The sequence below is a fragment of the Dunckerocampus dactyliophorus genome, chromosome 9 (assembly GCF_027744805.1).
Source record: "Dunckerocampus dactyliophorus isolate RoL2022-P2 chromosome 9, RoL_Ddac_1.1, whole genome shotgun sequence".
NCBI lineage: Eukaryota > Metazoa > Chordata > Actinopteri > Syngnathiformes > Syngnathidae > Dunckerocampus > Dunckerocampus dactyliophorus.
Genome location: NC_072827.1, coordinates 10,321,859 through 10,344,651, shown reverse-complemented (window position 1 = coordinate 10,344,651; position 22,793 = coordinate 10,321,859). Strand labels below are relative to the sequence as shown.

At 41.4% G+C, this 22,793-nt stretch overlaps 1 protein-coding gene across 6 annotated transcripts; it reads right to left on the bottom strand.

The window, feature by feature from the left end:
* Nucleotides 1-110: 110 nt before the first annotated feature.
* On the bottom strand, nucleotides 111-15,869 carry znf148 (zinc finger protein 148). 6 transcript variants are annotated; one of them, XR_008572528.1, is made up of 8 exons: nucleotides 15,739-15,839; nucleotides 13,360-13,721; nucleotides 8,561-8,686; nucleotides 8,322-8,445; nucleotides 8,167-8,250; nucleotides 7,966-8,084; nucleotides 257-5,124; nucleotides 111-226 (listed from the first exon to the last, which is right to left on the bottom strand). XR_008572528.1 is itself a non-coding variant. In XM_054788248.1 (8 exons), the coding sequence occupies exons 1-8, from the start codon at nucleotides 15,867-15,869 to the stop codon at nucleotides 3,508-3,510; spliced, it is 2,562 nt and encodes an 853-aa protein (XP_054644223.1). In that variant the 3' UTR covers nucleotides 111-3,507. The 6 variants fall into 6 exon arrangements, 5 of the variants coding, with proteins under 5 accessions (XP_054644223.1, XP_054644218.1, XP_054644221.1 ...); XM_054788248.1 differs by adding an exon at nucleotides 14,655-14,659 and having other exon boundaries at nucleotides 111-5,124; nucleotides 13,360-13,715; nucleotides 15,739-15,869; XM_054788243.1 differs by having other exon boundaries at nucleotides 111-5,124.
* Nucleotides 15,870-22,793: the final 6,924 nt, after the last annotated feature.

The following is a 22,793-nucleotide window of genomic DNA, read 5'->3' as shown; positions in this document are numbered from 1 at the left end:
GATGTTTTGGTGGAAATGTGAGGTTTTTCAAAGTCACTGGTACATTTAGGTATGAGGTGCTGAAAAGGGGCTAATAATTCAAACAAACAGGTACATGACAAATCATAACCACTTTTTTGGGAAACATTTTATTCATATGGACATGACAACAATCAAGAGAACAACTGAATCATTGTTTACAAATCATTATATATTGCAAAAAACGAACAGTATGGGGGTTACCGGACTGATTCATCAGCTACAATTAAAGCTTCACGTCATTCATCAAACAAGTTCACTTGACCCAACAACGTTTGAGAGTAGCCCATGCAATAAACCTTTCCAATTCCCACAATGAAGCGGTAAAGCTTCCATCTTAACTTATTGACATGAGAAGATGCCATTTTTTTTTAAAAAAAGGTCAGAGATTCACATTCAAAGAAGTTGACACAAACCACTTCTACAGAGACAAATGAGTGTAGCAATAATGAGTGCATATGATATACCATGCATACCAGTGCCTTAAATGACGGGTTTCAAAAATATGTTTTTTTTATTTAAAAAGACATAATCCATATCTTTTTATACGGAACAGATTTTTTTCTCTAGCTTATACAAGGACACTTATGGCCAAAAAGAAAAAAAAAAACAGTGCTGCAGTTTTAATTCATTAAACTCTTAACAACTGTTTTGAATTGCTTGAAAGGATTTCAAACTGTCAGTTGATTTCAAGCTGTCAATGTACACGAATGACTCGATGTCCACTGTGCTTACAATTAAATTGGGCATTAGGACTGCATTTTTTGTTGATGTGTACAGTTAAACCCATGAAAATGTCCGACCCACTGCATTAAATTACAAGAATCTAAGTTCATTTTACTTAACCTGTCGGCAACACAGCATAAGGAAAAGTTTTCCTCTTGATATCACTGATCACATTGCCTATATATACACAAATCTCATAAGGAAACTGATGCATCCTTAAATCTAACAAATTCTGCAAAAGAAAATAATATGCCTCTAAAAAGAAACAATAGTCTTGCACAAGCCGTCTCTGCAGTAACACATCGCTGTGAGAGTACTAATCCAAACCGAAAAATATACAATGTATTTACAGGATATACATATATTAAGGGAATGTACACTATTGATGATTATTGTTGGTGCTGTCTGTCCCTGATTGCCAGTGGAACTTAATATGATGACATATAAGGCCAGTGTTTTACACAATAGCACCTTAAGCGTCACTTTCTATACCACTCTTAAGATATATACAGTGGAACCTCGGTTTTCGTACACCCCAAAAATTGCCACAAATATGTTTCAGTTTTCGTACACAGTCTTGGTTATCGTGCCCAAACCAAGCAAGAATGAAGAATGGATTGTGGTTCTTTATTCACATTCACATTCACAAATATTCACATTTGAGAGGCTGAAATCAGAGAATATTTAATTTTTAAATGAAAAAAACGATCAAATTCCAAAATAGTTGTCGATTAATTGGATAATTGATTAATCATCAAATAATTGTTGAAACTCTAGTTGGGATACTACTAGGGCTGCATCAATCGATCATTTGCTTTGTTGATTAATCTGAAGCTTATTTCGATTATTCGAGTAATTGGTTAGTCCCTACACGGACCAAATAAATATGAACCAAACGCAGTTAGTGGTTTAGTCCGAAAAGAGGAAAAAATTCAGATCACTGTTGCCAATTAATTGGATAATCTATTAATCATGGATTAATTGTTGCAGCTCTAGCTGGGACACTTATTAGGGATGCATCTAACGATTATTTGCTTTGTCGATTAATCTGAAGCTTGTTGATTCGCTTAATGGAGTAATCGGTTAGGCCGCAGACAGACCAAATTAATATGACCCAAACACAGTTAGTGGTTTGGTCCAGAACGTCTCGGAAAAGAGGCAAAAATGTCGATCACTGTTACTAAAACAGCTGTCGATGAATTGGACAATCGATTAATCATCAATTAATTGTTGCAGCTCGAGTTGGGACACTATGACACAATCTCCTTTGTTCTTCCTAATAAGCAATGTGCACCCTGCACTGATGAGGCATTCAAGCGCACTCTTATTTATTATTTTTTTTTTATTACAACTGCAAAATAACCCACCATGTCACTGGAAAGTTGGAAAGAATGTGAGAAACAGGACTGAATTCAAGGACAAACTCGTAGCAAAGTATGACGGTAACGTTTCTCACAATAGGACTATAATGTAAAGGTAGGAACCTTTAACACAGGTTGCAGGGGGAATGGTTTTAAGGGAGACGCATTACAGAAAGTGAGCCAGTGTTTGTAATGACAATTGCTTCGGTTTTCAGACATGTCTGTTTTCGTCTGACCGTTAGGAATGGATTAATAACAAAAACGGAGGTTCCACTGTACAAAGGAAAAGTCGCTCAACCATTTGATTTACAATCTCACGGTTGCATCAAGCTATGGTCAAATTTGATTTTCTCCAGAAGAGATGATTGACTTGACGGTTCAGCCTACAGCTAACTCTGTCCTTGTATGTTATATATACTTAATATTACACATCAAGAAACTTAAAACAATGTATAACCTCAACATAGGGGGTTTCCATCACATGGTTGCTTCCCCCAAATGTGTGCATCCTCCATCCAATCAAATCCATCAAGGAACTGAAGTTGCAGCCACAAGTGCTACATGACTAAAACATTTCAAATAATATTAGAGGATGGGTCAGAAAAACCTGGTCCGTTACGGGTATTCCCACACTGTGATTCAAAGTACTACATTCTCTTTGTAGTGAAAAAATGTGCAAATTGTGCAAACGTCAAGCACAATCCTTTTAAGTCATCTCACTACAGCTCACTTTTACGCAAGTGTGGCGACCACTTATGGTGGGAGTAAGGGGGGGCTGCTGTAATCTTTTTAAGATTTAATTCAACCTTATATTTGGCAATAACAAAAAAATAAAAAGCGGGATCTCTATTTTTTTCCCCCCATCAAAGTCCTGTTAATGGACAAGATTCCAGACCCACTCAATATACAACATGATGAAGCATGCTTTTCAGGCAACAGTAAAGTGGCAGTAGAAACTAAAGAATCCCATACAGCTTCATAGTTATGGTGTCATCTCCAGAGGCAACTAAAGAGTGGTTGAACATCTGGAATCAAAATAATTTTTGCACTTCATTGTTAAATGTATAACTAAGAGAGGTAGCTAAAAGCAAAAAGCAAGAGTGTTTTCTGTGTGTGTCGAAGCAAAAGAGATTTACAAAAACATAAATATGCTATATACCAATATGGCATAAAATGATAAAATGTTACTCTTGTTTTCCTTATATATTTAGCTTGGTCACTTAATCTCTCAATGGAATTTTTTATTATTTTTTTTTTAAAAGGGGGTACTGCCAATTTTTCATAATATTATTTTCAAAACAGCTTAAATACAACAAAAAAAATGTGGATGTTTTGGCAAAACAGGTGAAATGGGATAAAGTGCTGCAGAAATGATTAATGAACGGATCCCAGAGTCGTCTCCTCAACCAAAGGTTTCACTCGAGGAAACATCTGGGGAGGAATTCAGTTGGGACCTGGTCTCAGTGACTCGAACTAAAGGAAATTCTGAGAAGTCTGTGCTGTGTCCGCGAAGACTCACTTGTCCGTTGGCACCTGTAAACTGTGAGGAGGAACTGGATCTTGAGGTCTGGAAGTGGGATTTGAAGTTTGGATCAAATGTGCCTATTTGAAACGCCTGCAGTATCCCTTGAGAGGAGTCTGTCTTTTTGGAAGGAGAGACCTGTTCCAGGAAGTCCTCCTCGGATGGGGACACTGTGGAAGGGGGGGTGGTCTCATCGCCTGAAAATGAAAACGAGTGCTGGGAGTCCCCGACCAGTAATCCAAAGTGAGGTTTCTCTATCGTGGATCTTAATGGAGAGCTCGTCCCTGATTTGAACCTACTGGGTGAAGGAAACTGTTTCTCGGTGGAGAACAGAGGCTGTCCGGCTAAGGTGGGGTTTTCTGTGACTAAACTGAGGCTCTGGCTTGTCAGGTAGCTGTCATTCTGGCTGGTTCGTTCCAGCGCTTGCTGGAGAAATTTGGAATATTCTTGCAACAGACTGGACTTCTCCGTTGGGGGCTGAGTCTGAGCACTGGCAGCCAGAAGGCTCTCAGGGGGACTGCTGTCTGAAACTTCAGAGGAATTAATAGATATGCTTGAGGTAACTTCTGCATCTGCAACGCTGAAGGAAATGTCTGACTGGCCATTCGCTTTGTTGGAGTAGTGGTCCAACAGCGTCTGAAGAACCTCATCTGGCAACACATTCCTGTCATGTGTAGCTTTTATTTCCGTGTTAATCGGCTGAGGTTCCAGAATGGTCGCAGGAACTGTTTCATCAATGACTGCAGACACCACAGTGTGAGTAACGCTTGGCTGGGAAGAGATACTACTCGTGTTAAGGCTGTAATCCCGACTGTTGTTGGCTGTCGCCGCTTGAAGATAGCGTTTCTTCTTGAGGAACTGCATGGCATCATCATAGTTTGTGCTGCTGGCCGTCGGTTTTGCTGGAGTTTCGACTGACTCCGTGTTGTTGACTTCATCTAAAAGGCCTTGTTTGTCAACAATTTCAAAGGTGTAATGTGTGACTTTGTTGTTGTCCTCAAATGAGGACAGAGTGGCCAGGCACGGAGCTGGTTCACCAGACTGTTTAAGGCTCCTCTTGGAGATCTTCTTCAGGACAAGTTTAGGGGTTGCTGCCTCCTCTGACGACAAGTCTCCATCTTGGTGTTGGCTGGTAGTTTCTTCTGGAAGCTCCACAGAGTATTCTCCAATTACATACTCATGTTTGACTTTGGAGGACATGGCAAAGAGAGGCAGGACTTCGCACTTTTTTTTCTGTTCCTCTTTCATTGCAGTTTCTTTCACCGTGGCAGTGAGCCCTTCTGTTTGAGTGGCGGTGGAAGAGCCTGGACTGTCCGACTTGTCTGCACACTTTTGCCGCTTCTTCTTGGGCAACACGCACTCTTTGGTGAGGAAGGGGCTTAAAGAATCTGTTTCGTGTAGCGCTACGCTTTTATTGCCAGCCTTGTTGGTCTTTCTGTCTCGGTTTTCATGGCACATTCTTCTGTGCTTTAAAACACGGTCAGTTCTGGAGAAGTACTGTGGATGATAAAATAAGATTTATGCAGCTATGAACAGATTAGCAGTGAAGGCTGATCAATGTTGATGCAATATTGATACAGTATTTCCTCATACAAAGCCCAGGACCTATAATTATGGCCCTAAGAAATTTTGTTTTATTTTGTTCCATATTACACGTATTTTGCGTACTTTTGTGACAATCAATAAAATGTCCATGAATTAGATGCAAAAATCCTTACATTAATTGATGCAATAAATCCAATTTTGCCCAGTATTTCAATGGAATGTCTGCTTTTGCACACATTGCTACAAAATCCTCAAAAATCAATGCCTGTTCTTGTGATTAAGGATGATGTATGCAATTCCAATTGCATTATTAATTCAAGATATTTTTTATGACACCCTTATTTGGTTTAAACAATTCGACAGGATGTGGTGAACAGCGCTCTTACTTTGAAGGCCAGATGTGTTGAGAATGTCTCTTGACAGTTAAGATGAGCTGGGTGCAAGATTAAGTGCCTCTCCTTATTTCGCTCAGAACTAGCACAACGTCAGCAAGCATCGTAAAACGCTCTGTTACATGAAAGCAGTAAGACAAAACACACTGAAGTGCAAACACACTCGTACAGCCAGAGTATCCGCACTAGCATGCTCTGCTAAACTAAGTTAAACGAGCTAGCTTGATTCACGCGTCGTAAGAGAGAAGCTTCAATGTTTTTTCGCCAACTTTCGGCTGTGTTTCAGGACGCCATTTCGACATGTTTAGTTCGAAAGGGTGAGATTACCGTTTGTGATGAGATTGCGCCACGATTGAGCGGCCTGCCAGGAAATGCTTCCGCACACAAACATTCCTTCTCCTCACAAAGACAATCATTTCATTTACATTATATCAGTTTCTGCTAGATTCCGCAACAGTAGATTCCGTTTTTATTGGCCAATTCCGTCTGCGATTCCGTTCACATGGAAATCATAGGGCCCTACTTTATTATTATTGCAGTCAAACCTCTGTTTTCCAATGCCCCAGTTTTCTTATGATTAGGTTTTCACCAAAAATTCTCCCTGGTTTTTGCCCACTTTACCGGTTATCGTACAATATTGAGAGTAACAAACGAGTTTGTTTGCCCTGGCTCGCTTCGTTTTTGCTTATTAACCCAGTTCTCATGGGCTGGTTGGTTTAAAGCAGTGGGTCTCAACTGGTTTGGCTGCGGGGTCCACAATCACCCTTCCAATGGCAAGCGGCGACCCAAATTGCAGACATTTTTCAAGTCAATCTTCTCTGATATCTCATTTTTAAAAGGGACTGTTTGCAACACAACACGAGCTGCAGCAGTGAAACGCTGTCGCTCTCTTTATGGCACGCTCTTCTCCAGCAGATGTCTGCAGCTATGTGTCAGACGGAAGGCATGATAAGTCTCCACTCGATGTCCTTCCCCTCCCACTTTTGGCCAACAAATACCCGCAACCCACCAGTTGAGAATCTAAAGTAGGGTTTCTCAAAAGGCCTAGGATCCAAGATGAATCCGAAAGAAGACAACATATGTTGATGTCATGGTAATCTTCTTCTGTTTGTGTACCACGGACTACAACAGAGAGAGGATTAAAGACCTTTGCGTTTGTGTTTTCTTCTTTGTCGAATTTACTGGCAAATTATACTGGTCTACAACCAAAACGCTGCTGAAACGAAAGTAGTCATTCTTGGCTAATTTTGAGTCACCGAGTATGAAAATTATGTTTAAAAATGCTCATTTGTTCTTGTTTTAAAGATACACCAACCCTGTGGTATACCATATGCCCACAATTGGCAATGAAGGTCGGCCACATAATGTTGAATACAGAACCTGTATTCACTTCACAAGAAGTGCCAAGTTGAATCTTCATAATCTTGTGACTGTATGCACATAAAGTGTATGAAGACTTATCACATTGTGTATTACTCCCTATACCTTACTATGTAATAAAAAACCTCGCATATCTTTAAAATTTTAGCTAATAAGATTTTTTGATGGTCATATTCTTTTTCAGCAGCCCAAAATTGACCAAGAGTGATATGTTTTATCTCAGAAGCAGAAATGTTTTGCAGATTTGTAGACCAGTGTTATCTGCTGCTGTGATGCAGACCTGGCAAACTTGAAGGTTAAAAGGCAAAAAAATGTGATTCTCTTTTGCTTCATTTTTCCCATTTTTTGTGTTTTTTTGGTTAATTTTATTTCTAAAACGAGCCACGGGCTGCAAATGGCCCTTGGGCCGTACTTTGGACACCGGTGTTTTTACAGTGCTTCATCAGGGTTGAATGCGGGACTCTGTGAGCAACCAGTACTCTTGTCAACTAGCTCGTTAGCTTCCCAGCCGCCACAGGTGAACGATGGTAATTAAAGAGAGAAGGTGAGTGTTACTGCAGCTGGAACTAATTGATGTGTGACAATAGTCAGTAAATCCAAAATTGGAGGAGAAGGGTGTTCGGGCAGATGGGCTGTCTGCCCTCTGAACGAGTCAAATACAGACAGGAAAATGTACGACAAGCCGACCAATCACAGCCTGAAAGGTCACACACTTGCAGTGAAAACGCTAACCAAATCAAGACTTTTTGTGTCATGTACTGAACTGTACTGCCTTACGGAAACTACCATCTGTTATCATTTTTCTTGCTGGGGAAAATGGGCGCTTCTTTTTGGTAAGTCACGTGTAGTCGGAGAATAATTGAAATACAGGGCCTTGAAAAGTCGAGGCAGCTTACTGAGGATGTACTCGTTCTATATTACAAGCAATACGGCTACCAGATCCAATTGTCATGATCAACTATGGGCCTTGAACAAACATTTTACTCGCAAGATACAACTTTGAAGCAACAAGAAATGTAACCTGGTGACAGTAGTCGCACTGATATGGCTTCTCTCCACTGTGTGTCCTCTTGTGTCTCTCCATGTGATACTTCTGGATGAACTTCATACCACATTCATCGCAGCGGAAAGGCTTCTCACCTGAGCATACAAATACACCTTGACCTACTTAGGTCAAAGACGTCAAAAGAAAAACAAGAAACTTTCGAATTGGAATGCTTACCGGTGTGGATTTTCTCATGTCTCTGGAGAAGGTATTTCTGAATGAAGCGCATGTCACACTGGCTGCACTGAAACGGTTTCTCACCTAAAACAGTATTTCTCATAAGATCTATGCATTGAAAAAACATTGAGAAACGACATTTGGATCATTTATACCAGTGTGGATGAAGACGTGTCTCTGGAGATGGTAGTTGGTTCTGAATGCGGCATTGCAGTGAACACAAACATGGCACTTGGGGTTTTGGATGCCAAACGAACCATCGTCATTAATGCTGAGGATCTGTGTTGGCAGAACAAAACATAAAAAATATTTACAATATTTTGCAATCACTGGGAAAATCCTACATAATTCTAACATGTACTTGGCCAACACTGTTGGTTTTCTCCTTTTGTACCTTTGCTGGTGAGTGTTGTTTCCTTTTCTTCTTCTTGGGACAAATGATCAGATCTTTGACTGATTTCTTGTCCTTCTTGATCTGGACTGGTGATTCGGCCAGTTTTAATTCTTGCTTAATGCTGAGCTGTAAAGAAGGAGCATAGACAAAAGACTTTCAGCAAAGTCCATGACCCAGCAAATGTGATGTGTGCATTCATAGGAAAACAACAATAAGCATTCTTGTGAATGTGAGCAATAAGCATTCTTGTGAAGCATTCCTTGTGAAGCCCCTGTAAGAGCAGCGTAAGGTACGTCATCAGTCATATTAAGGTCACGGTGTTATATTGCTCATAGTTTGATTAACATCCTGGAGGACATGACAGTGAGCTGTAGGACATGTGGACAAATGTGTATATGCACTCCTGATCAAAATTTGAAGAGCAGTTCAAAAATAGAACGTCAAAAAGCAAAAAAAAATGGGAGTGAGAGAATTTTTATTGCAAACAAGCATTAAAATCAAATAGGCTGTTTATCAGCTTATCAAAAGTTTAAAATCTTGGCAAAAATTTGGATTCAATGTAATTTTCTGTCAGGTATTCACACTGTCATGATCTTTTGATGGCAAAGGCAAAAAAAAAGCATTGTCTCTTTGAACGCGGTCGGATTGTTGAGTAGCAAAAGCAAGGCCTCTCGCAGCGTGCTATTGCTGCTGAGGTTGGGTGCAGTAAGACAGTCATTTGAAACTTCTTCAAAAGATCCTGAGGGTCATGGAACAAAAAAAAGTCAAGTGGTAGACCCAAAAAAATGTCACCGGCCGACGGATCTGATTGGCTGTCCGTCAAGACACACATCCTCGGCCCAAATGAAGGTTGTTACTGGTGCAGAGTGCAATCCAATAACTTCAATGGCTTCTACAAGAGAAGTGTTTTAAGAAGAAAAAACGTCTTAAAGGCATCGTCTCCGTCAACACAACAAAATTGCCCGTTCGGAATTTGCATGACAGCACCAAATATGGGACATGGAAAAGTGGAACAAAGTTTTATCCTCTGATGAGAAAAAATTTAACCTTGACAGTCCTGATGGCTTCCAACATTACTGAAATGACAAGGAGATCCCACCTGAGATGTTTTCCACATGGCACAGTGAAGGTGGCGCCATCATGATCTGGGCTTCTTTTTTCTTCAATGGAACTTCAGGTGGTGCAAGGGTGTCAAAAGGCAGCTGACAATGTGGAGATGTTGCAGGGGCATCCCTCATCACTGAAGGCCCTCGTCTGTGTGGTAATGACTGGGTTTTTCAACAGGACAACGCTGCAGTGCACAATGCCCACCTGGCAAAGGACTTCTTCCAGAGGAATAACCTCACTCTTTTGGACCATCCTGCATGTTTGATCCCCTGATTTAAATCAAAAGAACATTTGGGGATGGACGGCAAGGCAAGTTTACAAAAATGACATCAGTTCCAGACAGTGGATGCCCTCCATGAAGCCTTCTTCACCACCGGGAGCAACATTCCCACTAGCCTGGCGTCAAGCATGCCCAAACCAATGTTTGAGGTGATTAACAACAATGGCACGGCTACTCGTTACTAAGTCCTCTTTTGAACATTTGATTTGCATTTTAGGGGGATTTTGGGAGGTTTTAAAGGAAAACTGCAAATTTTTGGGAATTTTGCCCATCATCCACAATCCTTATGTGTTCATGTCTCACATATGTCTCTCTTTTCTGTGTGTTTTAAAAGATATAAAAACAGCTAAAAAGCCTTAGCTAAGCCTATAAAGCCTTCTGGGGAAAAAAAAACCCTCCAAAAAGCGCCAACAACGCTCTATTTACATATAATGTGATGTGCATATTAACCAAGCTACAGCGAAATTGGTATTATTATTATTAACATTGTTATGCCAAAGAACTACGTTACTTGCGTATTGGCACTCTGCCACACCACACCTGCTAGCTACTAGCCAGCTAGTAGCTAGCTTCACCACACACTCACCCGCAGCGCGTCAGAAAGATGTGTGTCCATGTGTCCGATAAGGATTGTTGATGATGGGCAAATCTTTTTAAAAAGTGCAGTTTTCCATTAAGTGTTGATAAACTGGTGAACAGCCTATTTCACTATAATGCTTGTTTTGCCGGTTAGTTGAATCTCGTAGCAGTGTGGTTTTTGTCCTGGTCATGGAACTATGGACCAGCTCTATACTCTCGGCAGGGTCCTTGAGGGTGCATGGGACTTTGCCTAACCAGTCTACATGTGGTTTGTGGACTTGAAGGCACTTGACAGTGTTCCTCAAGGAACTCTGTGGGGAGTACTCCAGGAAACGGGGTATCTGACCACCAAATTCAGGCTTTTTGGTCCCTGTATGACCGGTGTCAGAGTTTGGTTTGCATTGCCGACAATAAGTCGGACCCTTTTCCTGTGAGGGTTGGACTCCGCCAGGACTGGCCTTTGTCACCGATTCTGTTCATTACATTTATGGACAGAATTTCCAGGCGTTCCGGTTTGGTGGCCGCAGCACGGGTTCTCTGCTTTTTGCAGCCGTGACCTTCAACGGTCACTGGATCGGTTCGCAGCAGAGTGTGAAGCGGCTGAGATGCGTATCAGCACCCCCAAGTCCGAGTCCATGGTTCTTGCCCAGAAAAGGGTGGAGTGCCATCTCTGGGTTGGGAGTGAGATCCTGCTCCAAGTGGAGGAGTTTAAGTACCTCAGGGTCTTGTTCGCGAGTGAGGGAAGGATGGAACGCGAGATTGATAGGCGGATTGGTGTCGCGTCTGCAGTGATGTGGACTCTGCATTGGTCCATTGTGGTGAAGAGGGAGCTGAGCCAAAGGGAAAGCTCGCAATTTACCGGTTGATCCACGTTCCTACCCTCACCTACGGTCATAAGCTTACAGGTACAAGCGGCTGAAACGGGTTTTCTCTGAAGGGTGGCTGGGCTCTCCCTTAGAGATAAGGTGAGAAGCACTTTCATCCGTGAGAAATTCTGAGTAGAACTGCTGTCCCTCCACATTGAGAGGAGCCAGATGAGGTGGCTCGGGCATCTGGTGAGGATGCCTACCTGACGTCCCCCTGGGAAAGTGTTCTGAGCACGTCCGACTGGTACAGTAGGAGGCCTCAGGGAAGACCCAGGACACATTAGACTCGCAGGGGTCACCAACGTGGTGCCCGCAGGCACCAGGTAGCCCCCCACAACCACATGAGGTGCCCGCAAGCCTGCTTTTCATTCAGGTTTTCAGTTAATAATGAAAGAACAGTCGAAAGAAATGCATTCTGAAATACAACATGTGAGTTGTGGACACCAGCATTTTGGTAATGTTCTGGTAAAACAAGCATATTTGCTTTGTTTGGGTTTAAAATAAGCTCTGAAAATAAATGTTACAAAAATGAGTAGCTCTTGGCCATTTTCATTGTGTAAAAGTAGCTCTCACAAGGAAAACGTTGGTGACCCCTGCGTTAGAGAGACTATGTCTCTCACCTGGCCAGGGAATGCCTCAGGATGGATGGATGCTTGTATGAAATAAATTGTTTACTTTTGCAATTTGCTAGTTTTTTTTGTCTCACTCCCATTTTTTCACTTTTCATTTTGAAGCTCTACATAGAACCTCCTTCAGATCCAACAGTGCAAAATGAAAATTCTTGCAATTTTTCAACTGGTCTTAAAATTTGGATTCCTTCCAAGAAGACTTTGCATCCAACCAAGTATGAATCCAAATACTGTACAAATATTACTCAGCAATTTGAACCTTGGGTGACTCCACTTAATTTAATGCCTGAGAAGGACAAGTGAACAGATAAGACTTGATCTTCAGTGTGCGTTCAAACTTAAGAGTGCGTTCAGTCGTTTAGTCCGGTACTCTGGTCCCGACCAAAAAAAAGTCCACTTGGGTGCTGTTTGGTCAGTGTTGCTGCGTATTTTGTCATGTATGATAATATTTATTTCCTCTTTGTTTTGTCTTTTTGTCCATATGCATACTGACTTTTTGGAACACTCCAGCCAGAGCCGAGACTTTGTAAAACTTTGACACACTTCTCTCAATGTGTGCATATGAACAGGAAAAACTGTTTCTTGGAAATCTCTTTAGTATTAAGTGTGTGCAGTGTGACAGCGGCAATTTTAATTTGTTCTTTGACTGCAACAGTCCTGGTTTTGAACATAACCACAGGCTCTTTTAACTTGTGCATCCATAAAATTAGTATTAACTAAAACACCAATACTGCATTGTATTGTATTGTTTTGAGCTGCAACAATTAATTGACAACTATTTTGGTACATTAATGGTTTGATTTCAAAATGTACATATCCTCTGATTTCAGCCTCTCAAATGTGAATATTTTTTAAATTTCCATAATAATTCATGAAAGCACACCTATTATTGTTGTGTTTTAGGCAAAACAAGATATTCACACACATCAGCTTTGACTTGGATGGACATTTTTTCTGATATGTTGCGGACCAAAGCACTGTTTGTGTTTAATCTGTTTAGGGCCTAAACAAAACAAGCTTCAAATTGATCGACTAAGAAAGTAAAAGGTTGGTTGCAGCCCTAATTATGTTGATTATCATTAAGAACTTGCAAAGAGCAATCACATTACAGTCATTCTATGACTAGGCTACGTTGCATGGAATCGTGCTGTGCCCTGCTCCGACTCTTACATCATGCGAAAGGAGTGGAAGTGTGCCGTGCTTAGGTGTGAAGTGGGCCCACGTGAGGTACGATCGGTCTAGTGTGAGTACGCCCTACAACAGAACATCTAATGAGTGGTCGAAGACTTTTGTACCTTTTCAAAATGAACAAAACAATACTTCTCAGCATGAACTCACAGGCAAGCAAGGCAACTTATGGGTGAGCTTCAGGGGGAAGTGCACTCCCACCTCGCCCGCTCCCTCCTCATCGCCTACGCCGCTGTTCTTTGACATCTCCTGCATCATCAGCTGCTCGGGAGGTACCAGGTCATGAGTCACCAGAGAGCTCACGGTCAAATCCTCCTCCTCATCGTCGTCCTCCTCGTCTTCCGCCAACAGCGGGTGGTCCGCCAGCGATCGTTCCCCGAGTGTCATCACCACTAGTCCGCCTGCGCCACCCAATCCCACTCGGCCGCCATCCATCCCTGCACTGCTGCACTTAAACAGCATGCCCTCCAACTTGTCCTCAGTGTTCATCTTACATAGAGTAGCTGCTGAGCCTGTTAGAATAAGAGAGAAAATATTTCCACTGAACATTACCATGATCTTCCATTAGTTAAATGTACTGTATGAATGTTAAATATACTATTGCAAGAACTACGGTGCATCACTTACATCAAGGGTGTCCAAATTTTTCCACCGAGGGCCACATACACTAAGAAGATATATATATTTCACTGCATCTCAGCTTTGTGATATCAGTGAATAAACGTATTATTAGTATGATCTTGAGCCTTTGCTCTTTTTTCCCCACTTTTGTAGGCTTCCCCCCCAAACATTTCAACTTTCTTCTTAAATAACCTTTGAAAATTTTATTTTTTGTAATACTATGACTTTATTCCCATAATTTTATAACATTTTCCCCAACCTAATTTCCAAAAATTACATCTTTATTTTGTTTCTTTCTCATATGCTCCACTACTTTCATCACAATATTACGTTATTCTCGTAAAAAAATTACATCTGTTCTTTCCGTTTCTGCTGTTGCTTTTTTTTCCCCAACTTTCTTCTTGTAAAGATTCTCCTTGTAATTCTGACTTTATTCCCATAATATTTGGACTTTATTCTCACATTATAATAACGTTGGCCGCAAGCTAATTTTCCAAATTTAAAATTTTTTCTCCTATTACAAGTTTTAAAATGAATGTCTCTCTTCTTTAATATTTCAACTTTATGCTACTAAAACGACACATTTTCGTCATATTTCGATGTTATTCTTGTTAATTTACATCCTTTTCTCATTAGATTGTTTAATATTTTGCCTGTCTTCATGCAAAATTACTGCCGATTTATGCTGCTGTTTTATTTTTTCGTTTTCTTGTTAAATATTTAGATTGCAAACAAACAAACATATTTAGATTGTAATAAAAAAAAAAAAAAAACATCTGTATGCTACAAATGCCCCCCCGGGCCACAATTTGAACACCCCTGACTTAAACTGTGCTTTTTCTATTCCTCAAAAAGTATAAGCAAAGAAAAGTTTAAATGGGATTACTCAGTGTTATATAACACATGCAAACACGGTGACATATTTTGTATAAAATGTTGTATATTCCGTACAAATTGGCAATTACATGGTTCCAGTAGATAAATATACACTTGGCAATTTAAACATTCCACTTGTTTGTTTCTAAAACGAGATACGGTACAACCAGTGCATCCATTCTAAAGCGCTGGCGCAAGCTAACGTAGCACATGCGGGCTCTTCGGGATAAATTGGACAATGTAAGCAAGTAAAGACTGACCCGGAGGACAGAATGGCAGATATAAACACTTGGTTCCATGTGTGAACAGCCTGGGTGTGTTGTTTATGTTAAGTGGGTTAGGCTACCACTCGTTGCTCGTCGGCTATACGGCTCGCTAGTTAGCTACGCTTGTCCAAGCCGCAACATCCATACCGAAAAAAGATGCGGAAACACATAGCTAGCTTTCAAAAATTAAGTCGCTACTACAAATGAAAGCGACAACAAAAATATATATGTTTGGAATTCTGTTCACGGAGGTAAAAATGAGAGCAAATAAAATACAGTGATATGTTTTAAATACGAAACAACAAGCTGCCCCCTTTTTAAAATGCTTCACTGTATTATGGCAAGAGTTTTATTTTGAACTACGTGACCGGAAGTTTCGTACTGTTAAGTTCCTCTTGACGCTGCTATCCACAGGCCTGGCTGAGGATTGTTTGCTAGCTAGCAAGTTGCGTGTTTAATATCGATTAAGGCTATTTCCGCCAGGTTTAGTCCTCATCATTTGTGTATATTCACATGCAACAATTGGACATTTAAATTTTGCTTATAGTGATCGAACGATATGACACATAAACAACAGCTGGTATATTGCCCCAAAGTTGCCAAGAGGGCTGCTAGCAGCACCCAAGGTTTACTTGCTCTCTTGGTTAAATAGGCCTCACATACTTGGATAGTAAATCTCAATAACTACCAACCTCGCTACACTCCCACTGGATAACATATATCTCGGTGGCATGCAAATAGTAGTCAAACCACAGTCGCTTCTTACCTGCAATTCGTCTTTATGCCCGTTTCCCTGTCATGATTGCTATGCAAGTCCACAGTGTTCTGATAGTGTGCGGAATAATCAAATAGAGGCTCACGTTTCATGAGCACCTGAAAATGTGTATTTGTCGCCATCCGGTGGTCACTGTATGCTAGTGCGCAGAAACGCTAATATGCATTCAGGTACACACACCGACTCTTAGGCTTGTCTAAAAGTAGGTTAACAAAAGCAAACTAATGTATAATATAAATTACATGTGCAATGCATCCGGAGACTATTCACAGCGTTTAATTTTTTCCCCACATTTTATGTTACAGCCTTATTCCAAAATTGATTTAAAATTCTGCACAAAATATAAAGTATTGACTAAATCTGTGAATAATTATGCACGTGTGATTTATTATTATTTACAAACAAAAAAGTAATGTCATTATGGGGTGATGTGTGTTGAATTTTGAGGAAAATAAGGAATTTATTCCATTTTGGAATAAGACTAACAAAATGGACTGACGGCATGGAAACCTCAGGCTCCTGTGACAGGAAAAGTGGAGGTTGATATCCCAATACCGTCTTAAAAGGAGACGTACCTGTACCTGTAACCGTGCACACAAGAGTTACGGGCGTACTCCACCCAAGGGAGGTGGGATGACCAGGAAGAAGGGTGCCGGTGACAGATGCAGTGAAGTGCGGCCTCCAGGTTCTGATTGGCCCGCTCTGTCTGGCCGTTGGACTGAGGGTGGTACCCGGATGATAGGCTAGTCGATGCCCCCAGCGCTTTGCAAAACGGCTTCTATACTTCAGATGAGAATTGCGGACCCCTGTCGGAGACCACGTCCAACAGAACGCTGTGTACTCTGAAGCCGTGTTTAACAAGGAGTCGGACAGTCTCTAATGACGAAGGAAGCTTAGGTAAGGAAATGAAGTGGGTCATCTCAGAGAAACGGTCCACGATTGTGAGGATGACTGTATTGCCCTGCGGTTGAGGATGTCCAATGATGAAGTCCAGTGTGATGTGCGACCACAGGCTAGAGGAGACGGGCAACGACTGCAGTGGTCCGGCAGGCAGTCGGTGCGAAGACTTTTGCCGGGCACAGACAGAGCAGACCACCACAAACTCCTTGATATCAGCCGCCATGGAGCGCCACCAGAACCTCTGTGCAATCATGAAGTGGGTGCGTCCTGACTCCAGAATGGCAGGCTACTTTTGAAAGATCTGTCGTCATTTCCGCCGGAACAAAGTGTTTGCCCTCCGGGCAGCCTGCTTGTGTCTCAACTCCAGCTGTCGCTTCAGTCACCCTTCTCTCCACCTCCCATTGGAGTGCCCCCAACACCCTGGCTACAGGTACTATGGTCTCCAGGGCCTTGTCCACTTTGGAGGGTCCCAATACTCTGGATAAGGCATCGAGTTTCAGGTGGCGGGAGCCAAGTCTGCAGTTGATTGAGAAGTTTAAGCGAGTTAAGAACAGTGCCCAACGAGCTTGGCGGGAGTTGAGTCTTTGAGGGGACTTGATGTATGCCATATTTTTATGGTCGGTCACCACTACAAAGGGCATGGCCGCGCCCTCCAGCCAATGCCTCCACTCCCGCAGCGCAAGAATGATGGCCAGCAGTTCTCTATTTCCCACGTCGTAATTCCGTTCTGTGGTGGTGAGGCGACGCAAGAAAAATGCACATGGGTGAAGCCTTCGGTCGACCGGGGAACGCTGGGACAGGACCGCTCCCACTCCTGTATCTGACACGTCGACATCTTCAAAAAATTGTCAGGAAGGACCAGGGTGGGAGAGACAAGGCGCGGTTGTAAATGAAACTTTTAAGTTGAGAATCAAGGCAGCTTCAGCCTCCTGGGACCACACAAAGGGAACCTTAGAGGATGTGAGCCTTGTCAGAGGTTCCCCCTTACTGCTATAATTGTGAATGAACCTCCTGTACAAATTTGAGAACCCCAGGAACTTCTGCAAGTGCTTCTTTGAAGAAGCTTGAAATAAAAAAATTTCGGCCTTAAATAAAAAGCCGGTTCTCAAGGAGGCGCTGAAGAACTTGTCTAACGTGCTGCACATGTTCCTGTAAGGTACGAGAAAAAAATAATACGTCGTCCAAATAGACAAAACAAAATTGTTTAAGCATGTCTCTCAGGACGTCATTGATCAGATTTTGGAATACCACAGGCGCATTAGTTAAACCGAAGGGCGTGACCAGGTACTCAAAATGACCCAACGGCGTGTTAAAGGCGGTTTCCCACTCATCTCCATCCCGTATGCATGATATGCGTTGCGGAGGTCAAGTTTACTGAAAACTTGGGCGGAATGCAAGAGTGGAAAAAGCCGAGTCCATGAGCAGCAGCAGGTAACGGTTTCTCACGGTGATTTCATTAAGGCTGCATTAGTCAATACAGGGGCATAAAGTTTTCTCCTTTTTCCTCAACGAAAAAAACCCCAGCGCCAAGAGGCGATGAAGACGATCGGATGAGGCCGGCGGCAAGAGAAGCAGAGATATAATCCTTTAGCGCTTGCTGCTCGGGCCTGGACACATTATACTTCCTGCATCCCATGGAATACTATTCCATATAATAATCAGTGTAATAATAAATCAAAACAAGCATGACAGAACAATAAATATAATATTGAAGACTCTTCTGCCTTATATTTAGCAAACATCAACTGCTTGTATTGTTTTTTGAATTCGCTTGTCTTTTGCTCAATCCGTTCAATAATTTCATTCTGCATACTAAAATGCTGTGGGTTTAATATAATACCAAGGAACAGTAAAGAGTGTGGAGTGATTTTTGATCAAGAACAAATTTTGCTTTATTCAGTATTGAAGTATTTCTCGCCACCTTTTGTTGTATATTTTTGATATTAGATTTCCAACTCACAGGGTGGCGTGGCTTAGGTGGTAGATTCGGATTAGTCGTCGCCCACCCCAGTGGTTGCAGGTTCGATCCTCAGTCCTGGTGTAATCATTCAACACGTTTAAGGGCCGCACGGTGGGCGAGTGGTTAGCATGTTGGCCAACACAGTCACAGTCTGGAGATCGGAAAGACCTGGGTTTGATTCTCCCTTGGGTATTTCTGTGTGGCGTTTGCATGTTCACCCCGTGTGTGTGTGGGTTTTGCCCGTGACCCTAAAGAGGAGAAGCAGTATAGAAAATGGATGGATGAATGGATTTCCAATTCATTTTTTGTCTGTTATGATCGGCAGAAATGTATTTTCTTTCACTCTTTCAATATCCTCTTCGTCTATTTGTATTTGATCGTGCGTATCCTTTCTGCTATTTCCAAATAGCATTATTTTAGTTGTAGCCTACTTAGGTTCAAGGATAATGTGTTTCTGTCAAACCATGTCTTTTATCACCATTTCATCCTTGACCTTTTCAATTCGTTCTTGTGTGCTTTCCCCACAACAAAAGGCAGTGGTATCATCCGCAAATAATAGCAACTTTAAGTCCTTTGTCACTTTGCAAATATTGTTGATATACAAATTGAACAGTTTTGGTTCCAATATTGACCCCTGGGGTACTCCATACATGATATTTAAACTCGCAGATGTACGTATATTCTCCTAGCTTTACAAATTGCTTCCTGTTTGCAAGGTAGCTTTTAACCCAATTCAAAACTAATCCTCTGATTCCGTACTTTTCTAATTTTGTTATATTGTGATTAACTGTATCGAAGGCTTTTGTAAGATCTATAAATACTGCAACTGAACATTTTCTGTGGTCGATAGCAGTAGTAATTTCCTCTGTGATTTTGATCAGTGCCATAGAAGTTGAATTATTGACTACCTGCTAATAATTCGTTGTTATTAATAAATTTGTCCAAGCTGTTATTAAACAGCTTCTCGCTAATTTTAGAAAATTGGGGTAATAAGGAAACTGGTTGGTAATTTGTAAATTGATGTTAATCTCCATTTTTGAAAATTGGGACCACTTTAGCTATTTTCATTTTGTTAGAAAATTTTCCAGTCTGAAATGATAAGTTACTAACATATGTTAACGGTTCTACAATCTCGTTGATAACCCTTTTAATTTTTTCCATTTCGATTCCATTACAATGAGTTGATGTTTTTGCTTTAAAATTTTTGACAATGTCAGTGATTTCCTTTTTAGTTACATCAGTGGGAAACATGGAATTGAGATTCCTATCTATGGTTTCATCCCATTCGTCCATTGTCCAGAGTTTTGGAATTTCGTCTTCCAGTTTTGGTCCAATATTTACTAAATAATTGTTAAACATTTCAACTACCTCATTCATGTTATCCTTATTAGTGTTTCCAACCATAAAATAGTTAGGGTAGTCTGCTTTCCCCAGTGGCTTTGGCCACCTCCACCCCACTGGCCATCTAGACATTTCAGGTATCAACTTATTGCCACCCCTACGTGGAAATACTTCGTCACGTTCTGTGTTATTCCTCGCAGTCGGAACTGGGCTGGATATGTCGAAACCACGGGCGTGGGTGTGCCGGCACAGAAAGCACCGACGTTGGCTAACTCGTTAGCTTGTTGGGGTGCCGGCACGGTCTCGTTGTCAATGTTGTCAGTTGACATTTTTACCCACGTCGAGGGTCACCAAATGTGGAGATGCGATTCACAACGAGACAGGAGTCGAGGGAGGTGGCACCAATGTTTGCTCTCTACTCAATGGATAGATCGATAGATAGATAGAGGCGGGGCTACTAGTGAGTGGCTACAGAGGGTTTAGCAGTGAGCTTCGTGAGGCAGCATAGCTAACATAAAGAAGGCGTAGAAGCAATGGGTTTTGAGGCGAATGCCACAGCCAACAGCCACAATGTGGGAATATTTGGGTTTTAAACAGAATGAACACGGTGAGCGCATGAACACAACGACCGACAGTTTTCTCAACTGGGAAAAAACAAATAACCAATGTAGGTGCCTCGGGCAGCGGAGGCTTCGTCCCAACAGTCAACGCTTCCTGAGGCATTTGGTTGGCAAATATAACCAAAGCTGTGCAAAATGGTGCGCATTCACAGTGTCGCTGGCTACACTGCAAAAACATACGTACAGGCAACTTCTGTGTCAAGCTAATGTCTCACACGGGTACACCGAACACTATACTTGAGTACCATCTAGTGGTTCAAATGAGCAGTACACCTCTCGTGACTATAACAATTAAGGTTACCGATAAAATCGATTATCGACGATAATTTGTAGCACAATTATCGACCAGCAAAATTTGTTATCCTGACAGGTCTATTTACAGCGCAGCCTTGCCACACCCAAAATGGCGGCGACGTTGACCTATCGCAGCTGTGGGCAAACCGTCTACGCATATATGTCTATGGTTTCGCCTGTCTGTGAGGTGCCAAACTGTATTCCGAAGGAAGCGACTCTGACTTGTGTCATCGAGGTGCAACATCTGAGAACAAATCTTTTGAAGCACAATTCTTCCATTGAAGCCAGTGTGACATGGAGACTGAAAGAAAAAGATTTTCACCGTGTGGGACCATTTTGATCTTATATCGGCCATTTGGTTTTATTTCCTTTAGTTCCTTATTTCGTAATGTTGCTCTGAAACAGTTCATCTCTTCTTGAGCTGACAGAATTCATCTACATTTCAGCAGTGGCATATTTAGTCATTTGGGGGCCCAAGGTCAACCTAGTCATTGGGGCCCTCCACATCCTTTTTTTTTTTTTTTTTTTTTTTTTTTTACAAAATGTGAGTATGAGAATATGAGAAAATTATCCTAATTCCTGAACTAGATAATACTCATATCTCTGTGATGAAAACGCCCTCTCAGCTTCATCTCTATGCTTTCTCCTCGCTTGACACTGACAGTAGCAGTGCTGCTGTACTCGTGTCTACACTACCGGTCAAAAGATTTAGCACGCCTCAATTCTGCTAGTTATTTATTGAAAACCAAGTTGTTCAAGTCCAATGAATAGCTTGAAATGGTACAAAGGTAAGTGGTGAAGCGCTAGAGGTAAAAAAAAAAAAAGGTAAGATTAACCAAAACTGAAAAATAATGTGCATTGCAGAATTATACAAAAATTCAGGGACCGCAAAATGGGTCAACAATTTAAAGCTGTTCTGCAGAAATGGAGGTGGATCAAGCCTTGGCAGTTGGTGCAACTAATTCCTACCGGTGCTCCAAATTCTGGAGAACTTACTACCTCCTCTGTCTGCATACAGTTTTTGGAACACACTGTGGTTGAACAGTGTTGTACTGGTGAAAGTAATTTGTTGCTCCAAAAATGGCAAGAAAAAAGGGATTTCCTCCAGAGAAATTGGAGTGTTCTAAAACTTTTACAGAATCGTCCTACGAAAGAAAAGCACCTCATCAATACACATAGGTACAGTATATAAACATTTTACTACTTCCTCAGAAGTAGGCGATATTAAATTAATTCAATACTTGAATTCAATATACAGTATTGATTTGCTTTTGGTTTTACTCGGTTTGAATGCCAAGACATTGGAAAAACAGATTTTCTTGAATAAAAAATTATATTTACAAATAAGTCTTGCCTTGCCTGCCTTAAAGATAATAGGTGACATCACAGTGTTTGATTTAGACGTTATGACACGCATCCTCTCCTCATTATTTAGTGACCATATAATTGAAAGATATTTTGAACTTGGTTTGGTTTAGTTTAGTTTATTTGAACATGAAGGTTACAATGAAATACATCTCGTGAATCATTTTTTGACAGTTCCACATGTCCAAAAGGAGTAGGAAGAAGCAAAGCTTGGATTAACATAATAAAATAATACAATAATTTAAATATTATTGTGTAGAGTCACTGAATTCGAGTCTTTGTCTGCAATCAGGAATGCGACAAAATTTGGTCTACGAACTTTATGGTTCAGACTGGGCCCGCCCTTTTCCCCATTCCGAACGTCCTTTTTAAAATGTTTTAAATAAAGACTCGCTCTATGGATGGGATCGTACGTGCACCCGCTGCCTTGCAAGGGAGCAGCTTATACTCCTAAACCATTAGAGACTGTATACGGAAGTGATTTGCACCATGTAACATCCAGCAGGTGTCAGTATTGAGTGACACAATACCGACACAGTGTGGATACAGTTTGGGTAATGATCTTG